The 19,919-nt window shown below is 36.5% G+C and overlaps 1 protein-coding gene across 1 annotated transcript in view; it reads left to right on the top strand.

Moving 5' to 3' along the window:
• Nucleotides 1–19,919, top strand: part of PLA2R1 (phospholipase A2 receptor 1) — a 112,239-nt gene that overhangs the window by 51,629 nt on the left and 40,691 nt on the right. Inside the window, 2 exon segments of the mRNA XM_058549073.1 lie at nucleotides 7,195–7,364; nucleotides 18,827–19,029. Coding sequence (XP_058405056.1) covers nucleotides 7,195–7,364; nucleotides 18,827–19,029 — 373 coding nt within the window.

Here is a 19,919-nt window from a genome sequence, read left to right as displayed (position 1 = left end):
AATATTCATTGAGTGCCTGTCACATACCTGGCGCTGTGTTAATTAGTTTTCATATGTCATCTGACTGTGCAAAAAATCAATAGTCAAGAGTTTATCAGAAAATTATTTATTGAATATCTATATTATGAGAGGCACCATATTAAACACTGACATGCTGTATGAATGAAATAAAAGGCATGGTGTAATTGTCCTGGTGCCACTTGCAGGCCAGCAGCTATAGAGATAGAACACAGACCCATGAAACAAGTGAAGAAGGTGGAATAGCACAATAAATGGTTAAACTCAGAGTAACATTGTAGATAACCCACAGTGCCAAAGTGACCCAAGGTTAAGGCAGAAATCTGTTAGAATGCAAATGCTTCCTTTTCTAAGAACCCTTGGGACCTCATGCAAATGATAGAGAGTGTTGGGGAAAAATCTACTCTGTTTCCCTTCTCCCAAAACTTGATATAAGAGTATGCTGTGAATACTTTAAACTTTTTCTTATTCAATAGCCAATATTAATGTTTCTTATTTAGTAGCCAAAACTAATTCTTATTCAGTAGCCAATACCAATTAGCCAGTCTTTAGCAGAACTATGGCTTAGGTAAATTTGTTTTCATCCCATCCACAACCTCCTAGGCCTACCCAGGTGACCTTGCACTGACATGCTACTCAGTCACCAAGCCAAGCCCCCTCAGTACTGCACTTTAGCCCCAGTGAGGCATCTCTCTGAGGCAGTTAACATGCATGTACACTGCCCTGCAAACATGTCTACAACCAAAGTAGTGCCTCCAACACGGGACATGCAAGTTGAGGAAAGGAAGGGCCTCATGCTCTTGATTTGTATTCATTCAGACCCCATCAGGTAAGAAACAAAGACCCATACGGTACTGCTCTTTGAGTGACAACGCATGTTCGAGTATTTTTCAACAGCATCTTTTGTCTGAGAAGGTTGGACAGTAGATGGAAAGCCTCCTCAGATCCAGGATGTCCACTAGCAGCCTTGGTAATCATTTTCTTCCATTACTGATTTCCTGTTTGAGTTAAAACACTCCTGTCACTCACCAGTACCCAAGCTTGTAGTTGCTAATTGATTTTCCACTCTTCTGCACAATTGAGCGACAGGTTTGATGGGCACAATTAGAACCACCTGCTACGAATTACTTATTTCTTTTGTAATCGGGCAACTGCTCCTGGTCTAGAACTTTTAACACTTTGTGGAATAGAGAGGAGAAGAAAAACAGACCCTTATTGCTGAATAACAGAATTTTATTTGCTTGCCAACTGTCACAAAATTTTTTCAGGCCTGGCCACTTTGCTTCCAGACAAAGCATGAATACAAAACTTGAGTTTCAGAGTGGTCATGGATAATTGCCTAAATGCATGTATATTTACATCTTGGATCAGCCATAGAATATTTGGTACAAAAAATCCAAATGACATTAGATTTTGTGAATTTTCCCAAAAGTGAGTAATCCTGCAGTATCTAATTTTCTCTTAAGTTTAAATGTGCGTTATTTTCAAGCATTTTTACAGCTCTACCATTTTCCCGCAACCACCATATCCCCCAAACATTTTTGCAGCTAAATTTTTTTATTACAGTAAAATACACATAACATAAAATTTATCATTTTAACCATTTCCAGTGGCATTAAGTACATTCACATTATTGTGCAACCATCACCACCATCCATCTCCAAAACTCTTTACATTTTCCCAAACTGAAATTCTATACCCATTAAACAATAACTCCCCATTCTCTCCTGCCCCCAGCCTCTGGCCATCACCATTCTACTTTCCATCTCTATGAGGTTGACGACTAGTTACCTCATAAGTGGAATCATGCAATAGTTGGCCTTTTGTGCTGGGCTTATTTCACTTAGCCTAATGTCCTCCAGATTAATCCTTGTTGTATCATGTGTCAGAATTTCCTTCCTTTTTAAGGCTGAATAATATTCCATAGTAGGTATGTACCACATTTGGTTTATCCGTTCATCCATTGATAGACATGAGTGGCTTCCACCTTTTGGCTATTGTGAATAATCCTGCTATCAATATGAATGAACAAATATCTTTCAAGTCCCTACTTTCAATTCCTTTGGGTAATATACCCAGAAATGTAATTCCTGGATCATATAATAAGTCCATTTTTAATTTTTTGAGGAACAGCCATACTGTTTTCCATAGCAGCTGCACCATTTTAGATTCTCACCAGCGGGCCACAAGGGTTCCAATTCCTCCACAGCCTGGCCAACACTTGTTCTTCTCTGTTTTTTTGATAATAGCCATCCTAATGGGTATGAAATGGTATCTCATTGTGGTTTTGATTTGCATTTCTCTAATGATTAGTATTGTTGAGCATCTTTTCATGTGTTTATTGGCCATCTGTATATCTTCTTTAAAGAAACGTCTATTCAAGTCCTTTGCCCATTTTTGAATGGAAGTGTCTGTTCTCTGTTGTTGAATTATAGGGGTTCTTTATATATTCTGGATATTGATCCATTATCAGATACATAATTTGCAAGTATTTTCTCCTATTCTGTGGGTTGCCTTTTCACTCTTTTCATAGTGTCCTTTGATGCATAAAAGTTTTTAATATTTATTAAGCCCAATTTATCCATTTCTTATTTTGTTGACTGTGCTTCTGGTGTCATATATAAGAAATCATTGCCAAATTCCATGTCATGAAACTTTTCCCGTATGTTTTCTTCTAAGAGTTTTATAGCTTTAGCTCTTACATTTAGGTCTTTGATCCACTTTGAGTTAATTTTTGTAAATGGTGTAAGGTAAGAGTCCAACTTCATTCTTTTGCCTGTGAATATCTAGTTTTCCTAACATCATTGTTGAAAAGACTGTCCTTCTCCCTCTGAATGGTCTTGGCAACCTTGTCAAAAATCATTTGACCATATGTGCAAAGGTTTATTTCTGGTTTATTTATGCTATCAGTCTAAATGTCTCTCTTTATGCCAGTACCACACTCTTTTGATTACTGTACTTTTTAGGAAGTTTTGAAATCAGGAAGTGTGAGACCTCCAACTTTGTTCTTCTTTTTCATATTTGTTTTTGCTGTTCATGATCACTTGAAATTCCAACTGAATTTCAAGATTGATTTTTCTATTTCTGCAAAAACTATCAGTGGGATTTTGATAGGGATTGCATTCAATATGTAGACAGCTTTGGGTAGTGTGGACATTTTAACAATGTCTTCTAATCCATGACCATATGATATCTTTCCATTTATTTGCATCGTCTTTAATTTCTTTCAGCAATGTTTTGCAGTTTGCAGTGTACAAGTCTTCACTCTCCTTAGTTTAATTTGTTCCCAAGTATTTTATTCTTTTTGGTGCTATTATAAATGGAATTGTTTTCTTAGTTTCCTTTTCAGATTGTTCATTGTTAGTATATAGAAATGCAACTGATTTTTGTGCATTGACTTTGCATCCTGCAACTTTGCTAAATTCATTTATTAGTTCTAACAGGGTTTTTTGGTAGAAAGAAGCTAATTTTCTTTTTAAAAACACATTTTAGTTACCCTCTTTAAAATTAGGCAATAAGAACATCCCCATTGGTACAAATTCAAGCAAGCCAGAAGAATATAGACAAAAAAGTGAAAGTGCCTCCTCACTCCCTCCCCCGCAACCAATCCCACTCCCCTCCCCAAAGGTAACTGCCATTAACAGTTTGGAATTTGCTCTTCCAGGTTTATTTCTTGTGTATATGTTAAGTATATCTTCCAAGTCTATATTTCTCTTCTAGTCTTTTGCAAGAAACAATATCCAAAAACTTCACATTTCTAGTTCTTGAGGAATGCCATCAGAAACTTCTTGCGAGAATGATCATGATGTGTGTCTCCCACTTTAAAACTGATACTCTATTTCTAGTCTTTATTTAAAAGAAAAATAAATTTATCATTGTTATATTAGTTCAGCAATAGAGTCAGTTATTTGAAAATGGCAACAAAAATGTTAACAATTGTGTTATTGGGAGAAATCCAATAGCAATTACTCAGTTCGTAGCTGAGTCTCTCTCTGTTTTGTTTTGTTTTTTTTTGGTGAGGAAGATTGGCCCTGAGCTAACATCTGTTGCCAATCTTCCTCTTTTTGCTTGAGGAACTTTGTCACTGAGCTAACATCTGTGCCAATCTTCCTCTGTTTTGTATGTGGGACGCCGCTACAGCATGGTTTGATGAATGGTGTGTAGATCCACGCCTGGGATCTGAACCTGTGAACCCCGGGCCACTGAAGTGGAGCATGCAAACTTAACCACTATGCCATCAGGCTGGCCCCCTGAGTGTCTCTTAACTGGATCATTATATATAAAGACTACCACTATTTTTTAAATTGAAATAGCTCTCTAGTGAAGCTACTTCCAATGCATTACTTTTTTTCAATTTCTTATTTTAAGTAATACAAACACAATCATTATAGTACTGCTATCTGCTAATTACTGTGTTGTTCACAGACAGGAAACTTTTTTTTTTAGCTACGTATGTCACTAGCTAAACTGCTGAATAAATATAGTGTTCAATTTGAGATTTAAGTATAAAATACTTCCTTTTGAAGTGTGCATTTTTTGAAATGCCAAATATTTATTTTGAAATGAAAAAACTTGTCAATATATGCCCCAAATAGTATCGCTGTCTTTAAGTTGATTAAAATTTAATGTTTAGCACCATGAGCAACAATTTCATGTCAAACCTATGGAAGTTCAAGATATAATTTTCTTGTTTACACTGAAAACACACAGTTGATTTCTAAACTTTTTTAAGGAGTTGATTGGAAAAATTAATTTCTTTCAGATTCTAAGAATTATTCCTGTACAAAATTTGATCTTAGAAGTGGGTACACACAAGCAAAATATTTTATCATTTGTTTTTCTAAAGAATAATAAAGTTGTTATTTTACTGAATTCTTTAGAAGTAACAGGTTATCTTGGTTCAAATAATAATATAAAAAACATGTACATATGGTTATTTTTTGTTCCTTAAATCATAACAACATTTGAATTAAACAACCTCAGTGAAAACAGACAAAAAGGACAGATGCTATAAAACTATGGAATAGTCTCAAATGAAGAATTCTAAAACACAGGGCCAGAAAAGACTTTGAAAGGTCATCTGCTCTATTTCCATAAGCCAGAGTTTTTTCACAACCCCTTTAGTGTTTGAAACCAAATAGTGAGTGGTAAAGAATATAAAATATTCTCTTGTTTCTTTATCAGTTGGAAACAGACACTCAAGAGATTGCATACTGTTCTCCAGAGTTCATTTCTTAGAATATATGGTTTAGAAGAAAGACATGTTTGCTGAATTACTTTATTAACAATACCATCTTCTAAACTAGACCAAGAAAACTAGAGTCCTGTTTTGATTTGAAGGTTTTAGGATTTAATGTATGAGTATTATATGCAACTACTTAAGAGACACACTTGCCAATTCAAAAAGCAGAAGGCTTCTATTGTTTTAAACAATGATAAATGGTGCTAAAACAGCAAATCAGAGTGAACTAAATAAATCTAAAACCAACAAGGGACAAAAGCAAAATGTTATCATGAATAATGACACCAGAGGCCAAGTTCGCAGATAATGTTATTTCTCTCCATTATCAGATAAATGCCATTGTACAAGGTAATGGAAGAACCAGCAGTGCCCCTTGGATTTAGAACCAGTACAGTGACCAGTGGTCCTGGCCATAGCCTCCGTAGGCAAGTCTAAACGCCTTGCTGGCCTCCTAGCACAGCAGTTTCAGGCACCAGCTGGGCATGATAATGATGCTACTGTGCCTCAGAGGGGAGAAGGAAAAGCAGATCCTATGTTAGAAGAGCATGAACCAATGGAAGTGTAAGGAAAATCACAACAGTATCTAGACAATATTTAGTTTTATATACCTTCCTTTTGAAGCATATTTACATAAGGTTCTGCCACTGCAATCTGATTAAAAAAGAACTTTTCTAATTTCAGATGTGCGTTATTTAGATTATTAATAGAGTATCTGCAGAAAGTATTTACTAAAGCTTGATGAACATGCATATGCTCTGCAAAGATGACTATCATGGATGCCTCAGATCACTAAATGTTACTAGTGCTGCTCATAAGGAGGTTAAAAATCTTTCTTCTTTGTGTTCTCTTCTCCTTTTCTCCCCTGTTTCCTTTGAGATTTCTCTGTTCTTGAATGACCCCACTGCTTTTGCTTCCCTTAGCAAGTTAAGGATGCATGGTAATAAAAAAATCCAAAATCGAATGAAAAAGTCTAATTTGCTTCCTCCTTAGGTTTCCTGGGTAATTTCATCAGGCCTTTCCTTTCCCATTGATTCAGCAAGTTGGCCCAAAAATCACTGTTTGAAATGTATTTCTCCAAAACTTTATATGTATTGAAAATAAATTTTTCAAGATAGTTTCCAACTTAGCTTAAATTTTCAATGCTAGTTAAATTTTAATACTCACGTTTATCTATTGGTATTCATGTGGAAGCATAGATACAAGTTTTCTAGATTCTGTTTTTGATGTACTTGTGTTGGGAAGGAAGCATTGCCACCAAAATCAATGAACACTAATTCATTCAGCTGTTTGGGGAAAATATTAGTGGGTGTACTTCCTTGGATTCATTCCTAGAGTTTTAAATTTATCTTCAGTGAATATGCACATCGGAACACATTTGAATAAGCCAAGGACTCCATGTGCCTGTGAACTGATTTGGGAGACATAAAAATACTACTCTAATCTCTGTTCCATTCTCACCAGGCAAGTATGGTGGGTGGGTGCATGTGTACTTTATGTTGGTAGATGCTCATTCAGAAAAGCATAATATCCTTTCTCCTCCCCTCTGCCAACTCTCCATCACACACATATTATGGCATGGTGTGTGCTGTGTGGCCTAACTACAAAATAGTGCACATGTTGCCCCAAGAGATATATTGCTAGCTTTGTGGACTTTATCACCTACCCTCTGAAACTGGAGCTGGACTTTATTCCTTGAAAGATTTAAGCCTTGTCTGTAAGAGTCAAATTCTCCTCACTCATGTATTTCTGGGAATTGCAATATTTGGCATTTATTAGTAATGTTTAGGGTCTTTGGGTATTTTTCTGCTCCATGTTCTAAAGCATTCATGAGAACTGCTTACTCTGGTGCCATTCTGTGCACCTCGTTATGTTTTAATGACATTTTTTTATTGCCCAGAAACTTACTGTAACCATTTCCTTTTTCCCCTTTTAAGGTTTGAACAGGCTTTTATTACCAGTTTGATCAGTACTGTGGTAAAAACGAAGAACAGTTATTTTTGGATAGCTCTTCAAGACCAAAATGACACAGGAGAATACACTTGGAAGACAGCAGGGCCAGAGTCTGAGCCAGTGCGGTTCACACACTGGAATGCACATCAGCCCCGTGAGTAGAGGGGACTGTAGCACCCCTTCTCCTCCTGTTTTCTTTGCCCAAAATTCCTTTCACTCCTTGGTCCATCTCCTTTGATTCTTCCTTAATGTTTTCTTAATGCCTCAGTCAACTAAAATGATTACCACAGGTTCTCGGGGGTGACATATGGCTGGTCATTTTTAAAAGAGTAATCCATATGAGTTATTTGACATGTTCAAGGTATAGATTCATTGCTCAAGACCACACATGCCTTTATTAGTAGAAAGTCCATTTTCTCCCTCCTAAAGTCTTTTCCGCATCCCCCCTCATTGTCCAAGAATCTCAGGTATTTACTCAATCCAGAATAGTGTGTTATACTTCGAGGCACAGTGAATGGGCACATCTAATCGGTTCACAGTCACTGCCACGTGACTTTGCTGTGGAATATTGACGCATTACTTAGGTAACATTCCTGTTAGTCCATCTCCTCTGTGGACTTCTGTGGCACCTTAGCCAGGATTCCAGAGTAACAGCTCTATTAGTTCACCCTCGTGTGCGTGTGCTCAGCTCTGGATCCCAAAGCACAATACTGTGCCAGGTTAGCCAGTTCCAGTGAACCTAATGGCTTCAGCCACAACCTATGCTAGAGCCAGCCCCTGTGGAACAAGCTTTGGGCCCTTGTATTAAGCTAAGTCAGGAACCTAGACCCAACACTGCTTTACCTCAGCACGAGTTCCTGTTTGGATGCCCTTTCCTATGAATCTCAATCATGCTACCCTAATAGATGATAGGCAATAGGTTACCTCTAAATTTGTATTTGGAGGAAATGGGTTAGGGGGCCTCAGGCCCTTCCCTGAGGAAAGATAAATATTATTATAATATAATAATAATTATCATATATCAAATATATAATAATAATTAGTCAAAGGACTAAATATACCAATTAAAAGACAGAGATTATCAGAGTGGATCAAAAATAAGACCGAGCTATATGTTGTCTACAAGAAACCCACTTTAAATATACAGATACATTTAGATTAAAAGTAAAGAGATGGAGAAAGTTACACCATGCTAACATTAATCAAAACAAAGCAGAAATAGCTAAATTAATATAAGACAAAGCAAACTTCAAAACAAAGAAAGTTTTCAGGGATAAAAATGACATTGTATGGGGGCCAGACCCATGGCCTAGTGGTTAAGTTTGGCACACTCCACTTAGGCGGCCCAGGTTCGTGGGTTCAGATCCCAGGCACAGACCTACACCATTCCTCAGCTATGCTGTGGCGGCAACCCACATATAAAGTAGAGAAAGGTTGGCACAGATGTTAGCTCAGGGCTAATCTTCCTCGAGCCAAAAAAAAAAAAAAAAAGGGCATTACATAATGATAAAAGAGTCAGTACTCTAAGAAGACATAACAATTCTTAGCATGTATGCACATAACAACAGAGTGTCAAAATACATGAGGGAAAAAATGATAGAACTGCAAGGAGAAATAGATGAATCTACTATTATAGTTGGGAACTTTAACACCCCCCTATCAGAAATGGACAAATCCATCTCTGAATCAATCAGTAAGGACAAAGTTGAACTCAATAGCACCATCAATCAACTGAATATAATTAATATCTAGAGACTGCTTAATCCAACTACAGCAGATTACACATTCTTCTCAAACTCATGTGGAACATTCACCAAGATAGACCACGTTCTGGGCCACAAAACACACTTTAGCAAATTTAAACAAATAGAAGTCATACAATGTCTGCTCTCAGACCACAAAGGAATTAAAATAGAAGTCAATAACAGAAGGACAGCTGGAAAATCCCAAAATACTTGGAGATTAAACAATACAGTTCTAAATAACACATAGATCAAAGAAGAACTCTCAAGAGACATTTTTAAATATTTTAAACTAAATGAAAATCTGAAAATACAATTTATCAAAATTCATGAGATGCAGAGAAAGCAGTGCTTAGAGGGAAACTTATAGCACTGAATGCACGTATTAGAAAAGAACCATCTAAAATCAATAATCTAAGCTTCCATCTTATAAAGCTAGAAATAAAAAGCAAATTAAATCCAAAATATGCAGAAGAAAAGAAATAATAAGAATTAGAGCAGAAATCAATGAAATTGAAAGCAGGAAATCAGTAAAGAAAATCAATGACACCAAAAGCTGGTTCTTTGAAAAGCTCAATGACATTGATATGCTTCTAGCCAGGATCACAAAGGAAAAAGAGAGAAGACACAAATTACTAATATCATAAATGAAAGAAGAGACATCACTACAGATCCTATGGACATTAAAAGGGTAATAAAAGAATATTATGAACAACGCTATACTCACAAATTTGATAACATAGATGAAATGGACCAATTCCTTTAAAGACACAATCTGCCAAAACTCACACAAGAAGAAATAGACTATCTAAATAGGCTTATATCTATTAAAGAAATTGAGTCAATAATTAATAACCTTCCAAAACAGAAAGCACCAGGCCCAGATGGATTTGCTGGTGAATTCTACCAAACATTTAAAGAAGAAATTATATGAGTTCTCTATAATCTCTTTCAGAAGATAGAAGAAGAGGGAATACTTCCTAACTTGTTCTATAAGGCCAGCATTACCTTAATACCAAAATCAAAGACATTACAAGAAAAGAAAACTACAGATCAATATCTCTCATGAACAGAGATGCAAAAATCTCCAAGAAAATATTAACAAATTGAATCCAACAATGTGTAAAAAGAATTACATACCACAACCAAGTGGGATTTATCCTGGGTATGCAAGGCTGGGTCAACAGTCGACAATCAATTAGTGTCATCCATCACATCAACAGGCTAAAAAATAAGAATCAAATGATTATATCAATAGATGCAAAAAAAGCATTTGACAAAATCCAATACCCATTCGTGTTAAAAACTGTTAGCAAACTAGGAATAGAAGGGAACTTCCTCAACTTGATAAAGAACATCTACAGGAAACCCACAGATATCATACTTAATGGTGAGAAACTAGAAGCTTTCTCACTAAAATCAGCAACAATGCAAGGATGTCCCCTATCAACACTTCTTTTAGACATTGTACTAGAAGTCCTAGCTAATGCAATAGGACAGGAAAAGCAAATAAAATGTATACAGATTGGGAAGGAAGAAATAAAACTTTGTTCATAGATGACATGATTATCTATGTAGAAAATATGAAAGAATCAATAAAAAGATTCCTGGAACTAATAAGCAATTATTACAAGATTGCAAGATACAAGATTAATGTACAAAAGTCAATTGCTTTCCTATATACCATCAATGAACAAGTGGAATTTAAAATTAAAAACACATTGCCATTTACATTAGCACTCCAAAAAATAAAATACTTAGGTATAAATCTAGCAAAATATGTACAATATCTATATGAGAAAAACTACAAACTTTAATGAAAGAAATCAGAGAAGAGCTAAATAAATGTAGAGATAGTCCATGTTTCATTCATGGATAGGAAGACTCAATATTGTCAAGATGTCAGTTCTTTACAAATTGACATATAGAGTCAACACTTTCCCAATCAAAATCCCAGCAAGTTATTTTGTGGATGTCAACAAACTGATTTTAAAGTTTACATGAAGAGGCAAAAAGACCCAGAATAGCCAATTCAGTATTAAAGGAGAAGAACAAAGTCAGAGGACTGACTCTATCTGACTTCAAGACATACTATAAAGCTATAATAATCAAGTCAGTGTGGCACTGGCAAAAAAAAAAAAAAAAAAAAAGACAAATAAATAAAACAGAATAGAGAGCCCAGAAATAGACTGACATAAACATAGTCAACTGATCTTTGACAAAGGAGCAAAGGAGGCAATATAATGGAAAAAAGATAGTCTTTTTGACAAATGGTTGTTAGACAACTGGACATCCACATACAAAAAAAAAAAAAGAATCTAGACACAGACCTTATACCCTTCACAAAATTTACCCAAAATGGATCATAGACCTAAAGGTAAAATGCAAAGCTATAACACTCCTAGAGGATAACATAATAGAAAACCTAGATGACCTTGGGTATGGCGGTGACTTTTTAGATACAACACAAAATGCACAATCCAAGAAAGAAATAACTGATGAGCTGGACTTCATTAAAACTAAAAAGTTCTGCTCTGAGAAAGATAATGTCAAGAGAATGAGAAGACAAGCCAAAGACTGGGAGAAAATATTTGCAAAAACCACACCTGATCAAGCATCCTTATCCCAAATATACAAAGAACACTTAAAACTCAACAATAAGAAAATGAAGAACCCAATTTAAAAATGGATAAAAGACCTTAAACAAAGAAGACATAAATATGAAAATATGTTCAACATCATATGTCATTAGGAAATTTCAAATTAAAACAATGAGATACCACTCAACACCTATTAGAATGACCAAAATCCAAAACACTGACAACACCAAATGCTGGCAAGGATGTGGAGCAACAGGAATGCTCATACATTGCTACTGGGAGTGCAAAAATGGTACAGCCACTTTTGAAGACAATTTTGCATTTTCTTACAAAACTAAACATACTCTTACCACACAATCCAGCAGTCACACCTCTTGGTATTTGCCCAAATGAATTGAAACCTGATGTCTACACAAAAACTTGTGCACAAATTTTTATACAAGCTTTATTCGTACTTGCCAAAGCTTGTAAGCAATCAAGATATTCTTCAGTATGTGAATGGATAAACAAACTGTGGTACATCCTGACAATGAAAAATTATTCAGCTCTAAAAGGAAATAGACTATCAAGCCATGAAAAGACATGAAGGAATCTTAAATGCAAATTACTAAGTGAAAGAAACCAATCTGAAGGACTACATACTGTATGATTCCAACCGTAGGACATTCTGAAAAAGGCAAAACTGTGCGACAGTAAAAAGATTAGTGGTTGCCAGGGGTTGGGGGGAGGGAGGGATGAATAGGCAGAGCATAGAGGATTTTTTGGACAGTGAAAGTATTCTGTGCAATAGAAAGGCGGATATATGCCATTATACATTTGTCCCAACCCGTACAATGTACAACACCAACAGTGAACCCTAGTATAAACCATGGACTTTGGGTGATAATAATGTGTCAATGTAGGTTCATCAATTGTAACAAATGTACCATTGGGGTATGGGATGTCAGTAGTGAGGGAGATTTTGCATACGTGAGGCCAGGGGTACAAGAGAAGTCTGCACTTCCACTCAATTTTGCTGTGAACCTAAAATGCTCTAAAATATATAGTTCATATCTTTTTTAAAAACTGTACTTTTTAAAGATGCATGCAAGGTGAGGTTAAGACAAATTAGATTTTTTGTGTATAAGCATCAGTTTAGGAAATTTATATAGAAACTGGTGACTTTGTGCTCTAAACAGGAAACATCAAATTCTTTCAATAAACAACCTTCTTATTCTACAAATCTATGAATATTATTAAAACACAGAGAATAGTCAGGATCCATGTCACACTATTACTGAAAAAAATTTCAGGTATCATTTCTAATATATTTTGGAATTTTGTTAAGAATGTCTATATGTGTCAAAATAAATTAATACATTTTGAGTAGACAAAATTCTTGGTTTTTAATGTTACCTTCCTTGGGGCATATTTTGATGTCTAAAATCTGGAACTGAAGCAGAGCTCCTTGTCATTCATAAGTTTCTGCTGTAATTTATTTGAGTGGCACTACTCTTTTTCTCTTTTCCCTGAAGCAAAAATAATATCGTGATGCTCAGTTTGGCTGCTCATGCTGATTGACATTGAGTAAATTGTCTCTGAATAAGATGAAAATGTAAATCTTTTCCTGAAGAAAATAGCAATATAAAAGCCCCTGTGTTTCCTTTTTTCTTTTAAATTGCAGTTTTCAGAAACATCGTCCTGAATCACATTTTTTCCTGCCTGTCACAAAAGAATCATTAGCTTGGTCCCCATGTCAGAATCTTAATCCGGCCCAGACTGACTATATAAATTGACCACCGAACAGTAAGCCTGCAGCTTTCTATAAACTCAGCTGAGATACTGTGCTTATGTCATATCATCAAAATATTCAATCTGTGGGGGAATCATAGTTTTGCCATTTTTTTCAACTTTGTATTATGTTCTCCAAATAGTATAATGAACCACCATATATCCCTCACCCAGTGTCATCAATTATCAACTCATGGTCAATCTTGTTTCATCTGTACCCCTGCCCACTCCCCCCACTTCTCATATTTTTTCATAACAAATCCCAGACATCATATTGTTTCATCCATAAATATTTCAGTATTATCTCTAAAGACTCCTTTTTAAAAAGCATGAATTGAATACAGTTATCACAACTAAAAGTAATTAACTATAATTCCACAACATCATAAATTTTCAGTTAGTGCTCAAATTTCTAAATGACTCATAAATATTATATAACATATTTTATAGTTTGTTTGAATCAGGATCCAAAAAAGGTTCACACATTGCAGTTGGTTGACATATCTCCCAAAGTCTGTTTTAATCTCTAGGCTTCCCTCTTCCTTGCCCCGTGTCATTTTTTGTTTAATTTGTTGATGTAGATAAGTTGTTTGTCCTGTAGAGTTTCCTACAGTCTGGACTTTTTTATTGCATCCCCATAGGTTGTTTAATATATTACTCTATCTTCTTTATTTTCCATAAATTTGACATTTTTACTTTTAAAAACTTAGAGGCCTGATCCAATTCAGAGTTTCTTTTTTTTTTTGCAAAGACCATTTCATAGGTTGTTGTGTGTTCTATCTGGAGGCACATGATTTCCAATTTTCTCATTTTTTGCAATGTTAGCAGCCACTAATGATCAATGCCTAGATCCATTGATTCATTGGGAGTTTCTTCATTTATAGCTGGGCTATTTCTATAAAGATATAATTTCCTGCTATTTTTACTGAAACAACAACAAAGAGACTATGGCACTTGGGATTTCAAGACAAGTAACTGTTCAGGTAAAACAGGAAAAACAGTTTTGATCTATACCAACTAGCACAACTGATTAAAGGGAAAGATGTTAAGCAGGGCCTTTCTCATTTAGGGAGAAGCTAATGCATTAGAAACTAAAATGTAATTTGTACTTAGATTAAAGATTCAGCATGAATGGAGACTGCTCTATGGTGAAAGAAACATACATGGGTCCATCCTTGTTACATCAAAAAAGCTTTTCCAGGTTATATTAGAGTTTCATGGGTGTCTATACAGAGAAAAAGAAACACTTTGAGACTGCTATTTTGTATCCATCCGTAACTCAGGCTCTGTGACAAAAGTTTTGTGTTTCTAGATCTAGATTCCACTGCAGAAAAGCCATTTCACTCATATGGGATAATTCCAGAGCACGTTTACCCCAACTGTCCCAAGTTAATGGAAATCTTCTGCCAGTGACAAGGAAAATGGGATCCCAGTAGACCAAGTCAGATCTCTTTTCTTGAAAGTGCCCTACATATAGCAAGGAGAAGCCTGTCCGACTGGTAGATAGATAGGCTGATCCATTTTAAGGCTCATCAGAGTTCTGGAATGAACTACCACATAAATGAGGACAAACTTAGTCTCATTCCTGAACACCCTTTGGGTATTTCCATATCTTTTTATAACCATATAAGTACCTGCCATACAAGGTAAAAATGTGATAGTAGATCTTCTAGGAAATGCTGTGGTCACACAAAGGAGAAAAATGTGAATGAGAGGAGAGTGAGAGGGAGCTCCATGGAAATAGAGGAGCATAACTTGAGGGGAAAATTCAATCATTCATTCAACAGCTATTTATTGAACGCCCACCTACTCTGTACCTTGACATTGTCTCATAGTAGACTCAGTTAAATCTGGTTTCAAATTCTGGATCAAACCCTCGCTAACTATGTGGCCTTAGGCAAGTTACTAAACCTCTGTGTCTCAGTTTTTCCCTTAGCAAACTGTAGATACTAATACCCACCTCAAAGAGTTTTTGAAGATAAATAGGGAAAAGACCATATCAAATGCGTAACGCAGTATCGGGCAGGAAGGTCAGTAGGGTAGAGGACTTGAGAGGCAAGGATCTGAAAGGGTTGTTGCAGAGAATGGGAAAATAGTTAGACAGACTCAAGTAAAATTGTCTAGAGGCTCTGACAGTCCAGCTACAATTCCCTCCTGCCCTGAGGTCACAAATAGATTTTGTTTGTTTGTTTTCAGGTATTTGGCCAGAAAGGTGAAAGATGGAGGCTTTCCTAGCTCAGTTCAATTTATATGGTTAGATAGCTTTGCCAATTAGAAGAGGCTAGTATATTGGGCCGGCTTGGCGGTTGGGTGCGCGCTGTGCTGCTGGCGACCTGGGTTCAGGTCCCGGGCGCGCACGGACGCGCCGCTTCTCCGGCCATGCTGGGACCGCGTCCCACATGCAGCAACTAGAAGGCTGTGCAACTATGACATACAGCTATCTACTGGGGCTTTGGGGGAAAAAAATAAAATAATAAAACAAAAAAGAAGAGGCTAGTATAGTGAATTGAATTTCTCAATTGACCGAAAGTTTTCCCGTTCATGTTTGATGGAGACAGTGGAAGTGGGTAGAGGGAGGGTAAGGCAGGTAAGGAGAATCCGTTTAAATGTGAGATTCACCGCTGAGGAATAGGACGATAGTTTTTCTTCTCCAATGGGAAATGAGTTATGGAATTTGAGAACAATTTCTCTGGGCGAAAAACCACCTCCACTCTTTCCCACACTCTACCCTTATTATTTGGCTTTGCAAGCATCCCCACAATATAGGATTATAAATCCAGTTTATATCTCCCTTAGCCCAATCTCCCTTTATTACACCCCTTTACTGCTTCTTTGGGGCTGAGATTCTAAAATTTGGGTCAAATGTTCCATTAAGTGAACCACTTGAGAATACCAATAACACTCCTGCAGCACTTTTCATCTCCATAGCAGTTCACAAACATCTCCTTCTTCACTAATGAATATGAGTAGAATATCTATAGTGTCTAAAACCAAAGTTATTTAATCATTGTCTGATGTAGGAAAGTAAGACAAAATGCAAGACCAACAAAAAAGTATATTACATTTTAAACTTGCTGATTCAAGCTTTTTAAAAATTCTTTGAACATGCAGGCAGAACTCCTGGCACAAAACCCCAGGTTTTGTAATGAAAACAGTCAAGGTAAGAATAGTAGAAACATATTAGGGGTAGTTTTGGCCCTTCATACTTTCAGTGTGCTTTTTAATACATTATTTCATTTGATCTTCTTGAAAACCTATGAGAAAAAAGGAATTATTATCCCCATATTTTAGACAAGGTTTTTTGTGATTAATTAACCTGTTCAAGTTTCAAGTTACTAAATATTTGTGCTGGGACTAGAACCCCAGACTTCAGTCTCCAAGTCAAAGCCTGCTGGAAAGCAAGGATGGAGGAATCAGGTGGGAGTGCAATTTTTCCCTCCTCTTCCAACTAGAGCAACTCCATTAGTATATTATGTTTTGAGCTTCCACATGGATTTCCACAATTCAATTTCATAAGAATCTCATTGCACAGAACTTGCAGCATCTCCTCTATTGTTCATGACTCAGCTAGATTGTGAGCTGTATTCCAAAACTACACTCATCAGGACTGCAAAGCTCCATTCATGGCAGGTTGTGTTTGCATGCTATAATCTCTCCCCCTGGCCTGGCCCCCAATCATTCATCTTTAACACTAACTAGCTGATCTGGCCAATGGAGCTGACTGATGGCCTTTGTCTGGACCAACTCTCTCTTGACTTCCTTTTCTTCTATATGTCATGCTAATCATGTTTTCTTGTTTACGACTGGTCATTTTCACCTTTGCGGGTCTCTGTGATACATCAGCATGCACACATACACGACTGTGAGCTTCTTGGGGATGGGCGTGATGCCCAGTGCCTATGCACCCAGGATTGTTGGAGACACAACACTCATTCTTTAGCTCCTTACTCTTTCTCCTCTTTCACAAACTCTTCCATTCCTTTAAGAGAGGCTTTTTGTATGTCTTCCTCTGTCTTTTTTCTTCTCACCCCCACTCTTCATTTTCCCTCTCTTTCGTCTTTCTGTGAGCATATACAACCCAAATATGGCTGACAAGGATAATGCCTGTTACCCTGTATCTAAAAAAATTGAAGCAGCCATTACTTCTGAGGGGAAATTAAGCAAGACAAATATCTAGTACATAGTAACTACATTTTTAAAAGTGCCTTTAGGTCCAGAATCATCACAAGTCTTCAGGTGCTCCATCTGTAATTGCTTGCTTTTTTCAAGCACTCCTTGTCAACTCTTTTTCTTCTTTTCATCCTTCAAAATTCAGCTCAAACGTCACTTTCTGCAAATCCTTTACTGACATCCCAAGGCAGACTCCATCACTCCTTCTGAAGTCTCCTCACAGAAATTTGAATACACCTTTGATAGCACTTCACACAGTATGTTTATTGCAATTAATAGTTTGTGTCTGTGCCTGACATTAAACTAAGAGTTGGATTTTGTTTGTTTTGATTTGTCCTTCTATCTCTAGCAGCTAATATACAGCCTAGCCTGGTATGTAGAAGTAGATGCACAATTTTGTTGTTGTTATTGAATGTTGATTTAGTTAATTGAATGATCAGTCTGGATTCAAGAAAAAAGAAGTTCATTCTTACTCAATTTTTATTCTGTTTTTGGAATGGGATTTTTTTCTACTATTCACTGAAACTTGAAGTGTAATTTTTAGCTGTCTTATGAGTTGTATGGATTTGATGACAAATTTGAGACTCTTAACTCAACTTAGAAATTGTTTCTGTGGAAAAATATATTTCATTTTCCAAAATGTTCAAACATACACAAAAGAATGAAATGGAGTTCTGTCCATATCTTAACGGTCTTTCCCTTTTCCTTGTTGTCTGCCCCATTCCTGCCCCCAGAGTTTCCCCCCATTTAGAATTTATCTCATTCTCTCCACTCTCCCATGGTTTACAGTTTGGTTTTCTGTTATGTACCTTGCAGTCTGCCTTGAATCCATCATTTATGTGTTTTCTCCATTGAATCTATTTCTCAGAGGATGAGCACTCTGCATTTTTCATTGTTGATTTTTCACAATGGGGTTTCCAAGCACAGTGTATAGAGTAGGTACTCAATAAATGGTGAGTTAAATTTTTCTCTGCACAGTGAAAAAGCTCAATAATTCAAAGTAGAGGGATGTTGGCATTTGATGAGATATAGGCGATATTTTGTTCCCAAGTTGGAACAGCTCCTAGTTTCCCATCATTTGCCATCTGAGCTCAAGACGCCCAAATTTCAGGCTTCACAGTCTCTCTTCTCTCACTTTTCCATCTTCTAATCTTTTCTCCAGAGATCAAGAGAAATGAGATAATCATACCAATAAAGCGTCCTTTTTTATCTTTATTGTTCTTATTGGGTGCTTCATTATGAGATGTCAATTATTCAACACTCTAAAGAGCTGACTTCCAAGCACAAAGTGTTCTGATCATCTAGTATTAAAATGTGTTGTTTGCTGCTTTTAGGCTACAGTGGTGGTTGCGTTGTCATGCGAGGAAGGAGTCCACCTGGTCGCTGGGAAGTGAAAGACTGTAAACACTTTAAGGCAATGTCTCTGTGCAAGCAACCGGTGGAAAATCAGGAGAAAACTGAGCATGAAGAGAGATGGCCCTTTCACCCCTGCTATTTGGACTGGGAGTCAGAACCTGGCCTGGCCAGTTGCTTCAAGGTGATGCCAAGTTTACGTGGGCATTCTCAATGGGACCAACATTATTTCGATTTTGTCCATGTATCCCAAATTCCTTTGTTCCAGAACAGTGCCTGGCACACAGCAGATACTTCATGCATCTTTACTGACAGTCTCTATCCTTTCAGTTATATTCCAAAATAATTTTTAAGTCAAAAGATTGACATATCCCTGGTGACATTGAAGTCTTCCTCATGAGGACTGATGTCAAGGCCCCAGTCAATATTGTTCTTATTGCATATACCAAATGAACAAGGCAGACATTCATCGGGTGCTGAAATGGTACAATTCCATGTCATTGGTAAGCAAATGAATAAAGTTCTTATTGTGGAATAATACCATTCTGCTGTTAAGAATTGCTATTGCAGTTTGTCAGACACCTGAAGATCAAACAAATTAGTACACACAGTTGATATATATGTGTGCGTATGTATATATATGTGTGAATAAATGTCTTTTTGCAAAGCAGCTTTAGATCCTACCTTTAAATCAGTACCTACAATTTTCTTGTCAGAAATACATTTTTTGAAATATGATGTTTTTGTTCGGTGGTTTTGTAATTGGTTTGTTTTATAAATAGAGAGTTCCAAAAGCCTGGGAGAAAGTTCTCCTCTGGCACATGGGCACATGCAGAGCAGAATGGAGACAGCCTCTATCTCTAGAGATATTGCAGTTTCATAGATGGCATGAAACACCTGTGAATGCACTCAATTTAAATGTACACATGTATAATCCTACATTAAATTCATGGAATAATAGGCCCAGAAATGACCTCACAGACCAATAAATTAAACCTTAGAAATGAGTAAACTGAGGCAGTGAGATGTAGTGATTTGCCCAAGATCACAATTATTTATTGACAGAGTTGGAAT

This window comes from Diceros bicornis, chromosome 10, assembly GCF_020826845.1.
Source record: "Diceros bicornis minor isolate mBicDic1 chromosome 10, mDicBic1.mat.cur, whole genome shotgun sequence".
NCBI classification, from domain to species: domain Eukaryota; kingdom Metazoa; phylum Chordata; class Mammalia; order Perissodactyla; family Rhinocerotidae; genus Diceros; species Diceros bicornis.
Note: the sequence above shows the minus strand (reverse complement) of the source record. Positions and strands in the feature narration are given on the sequence as shown.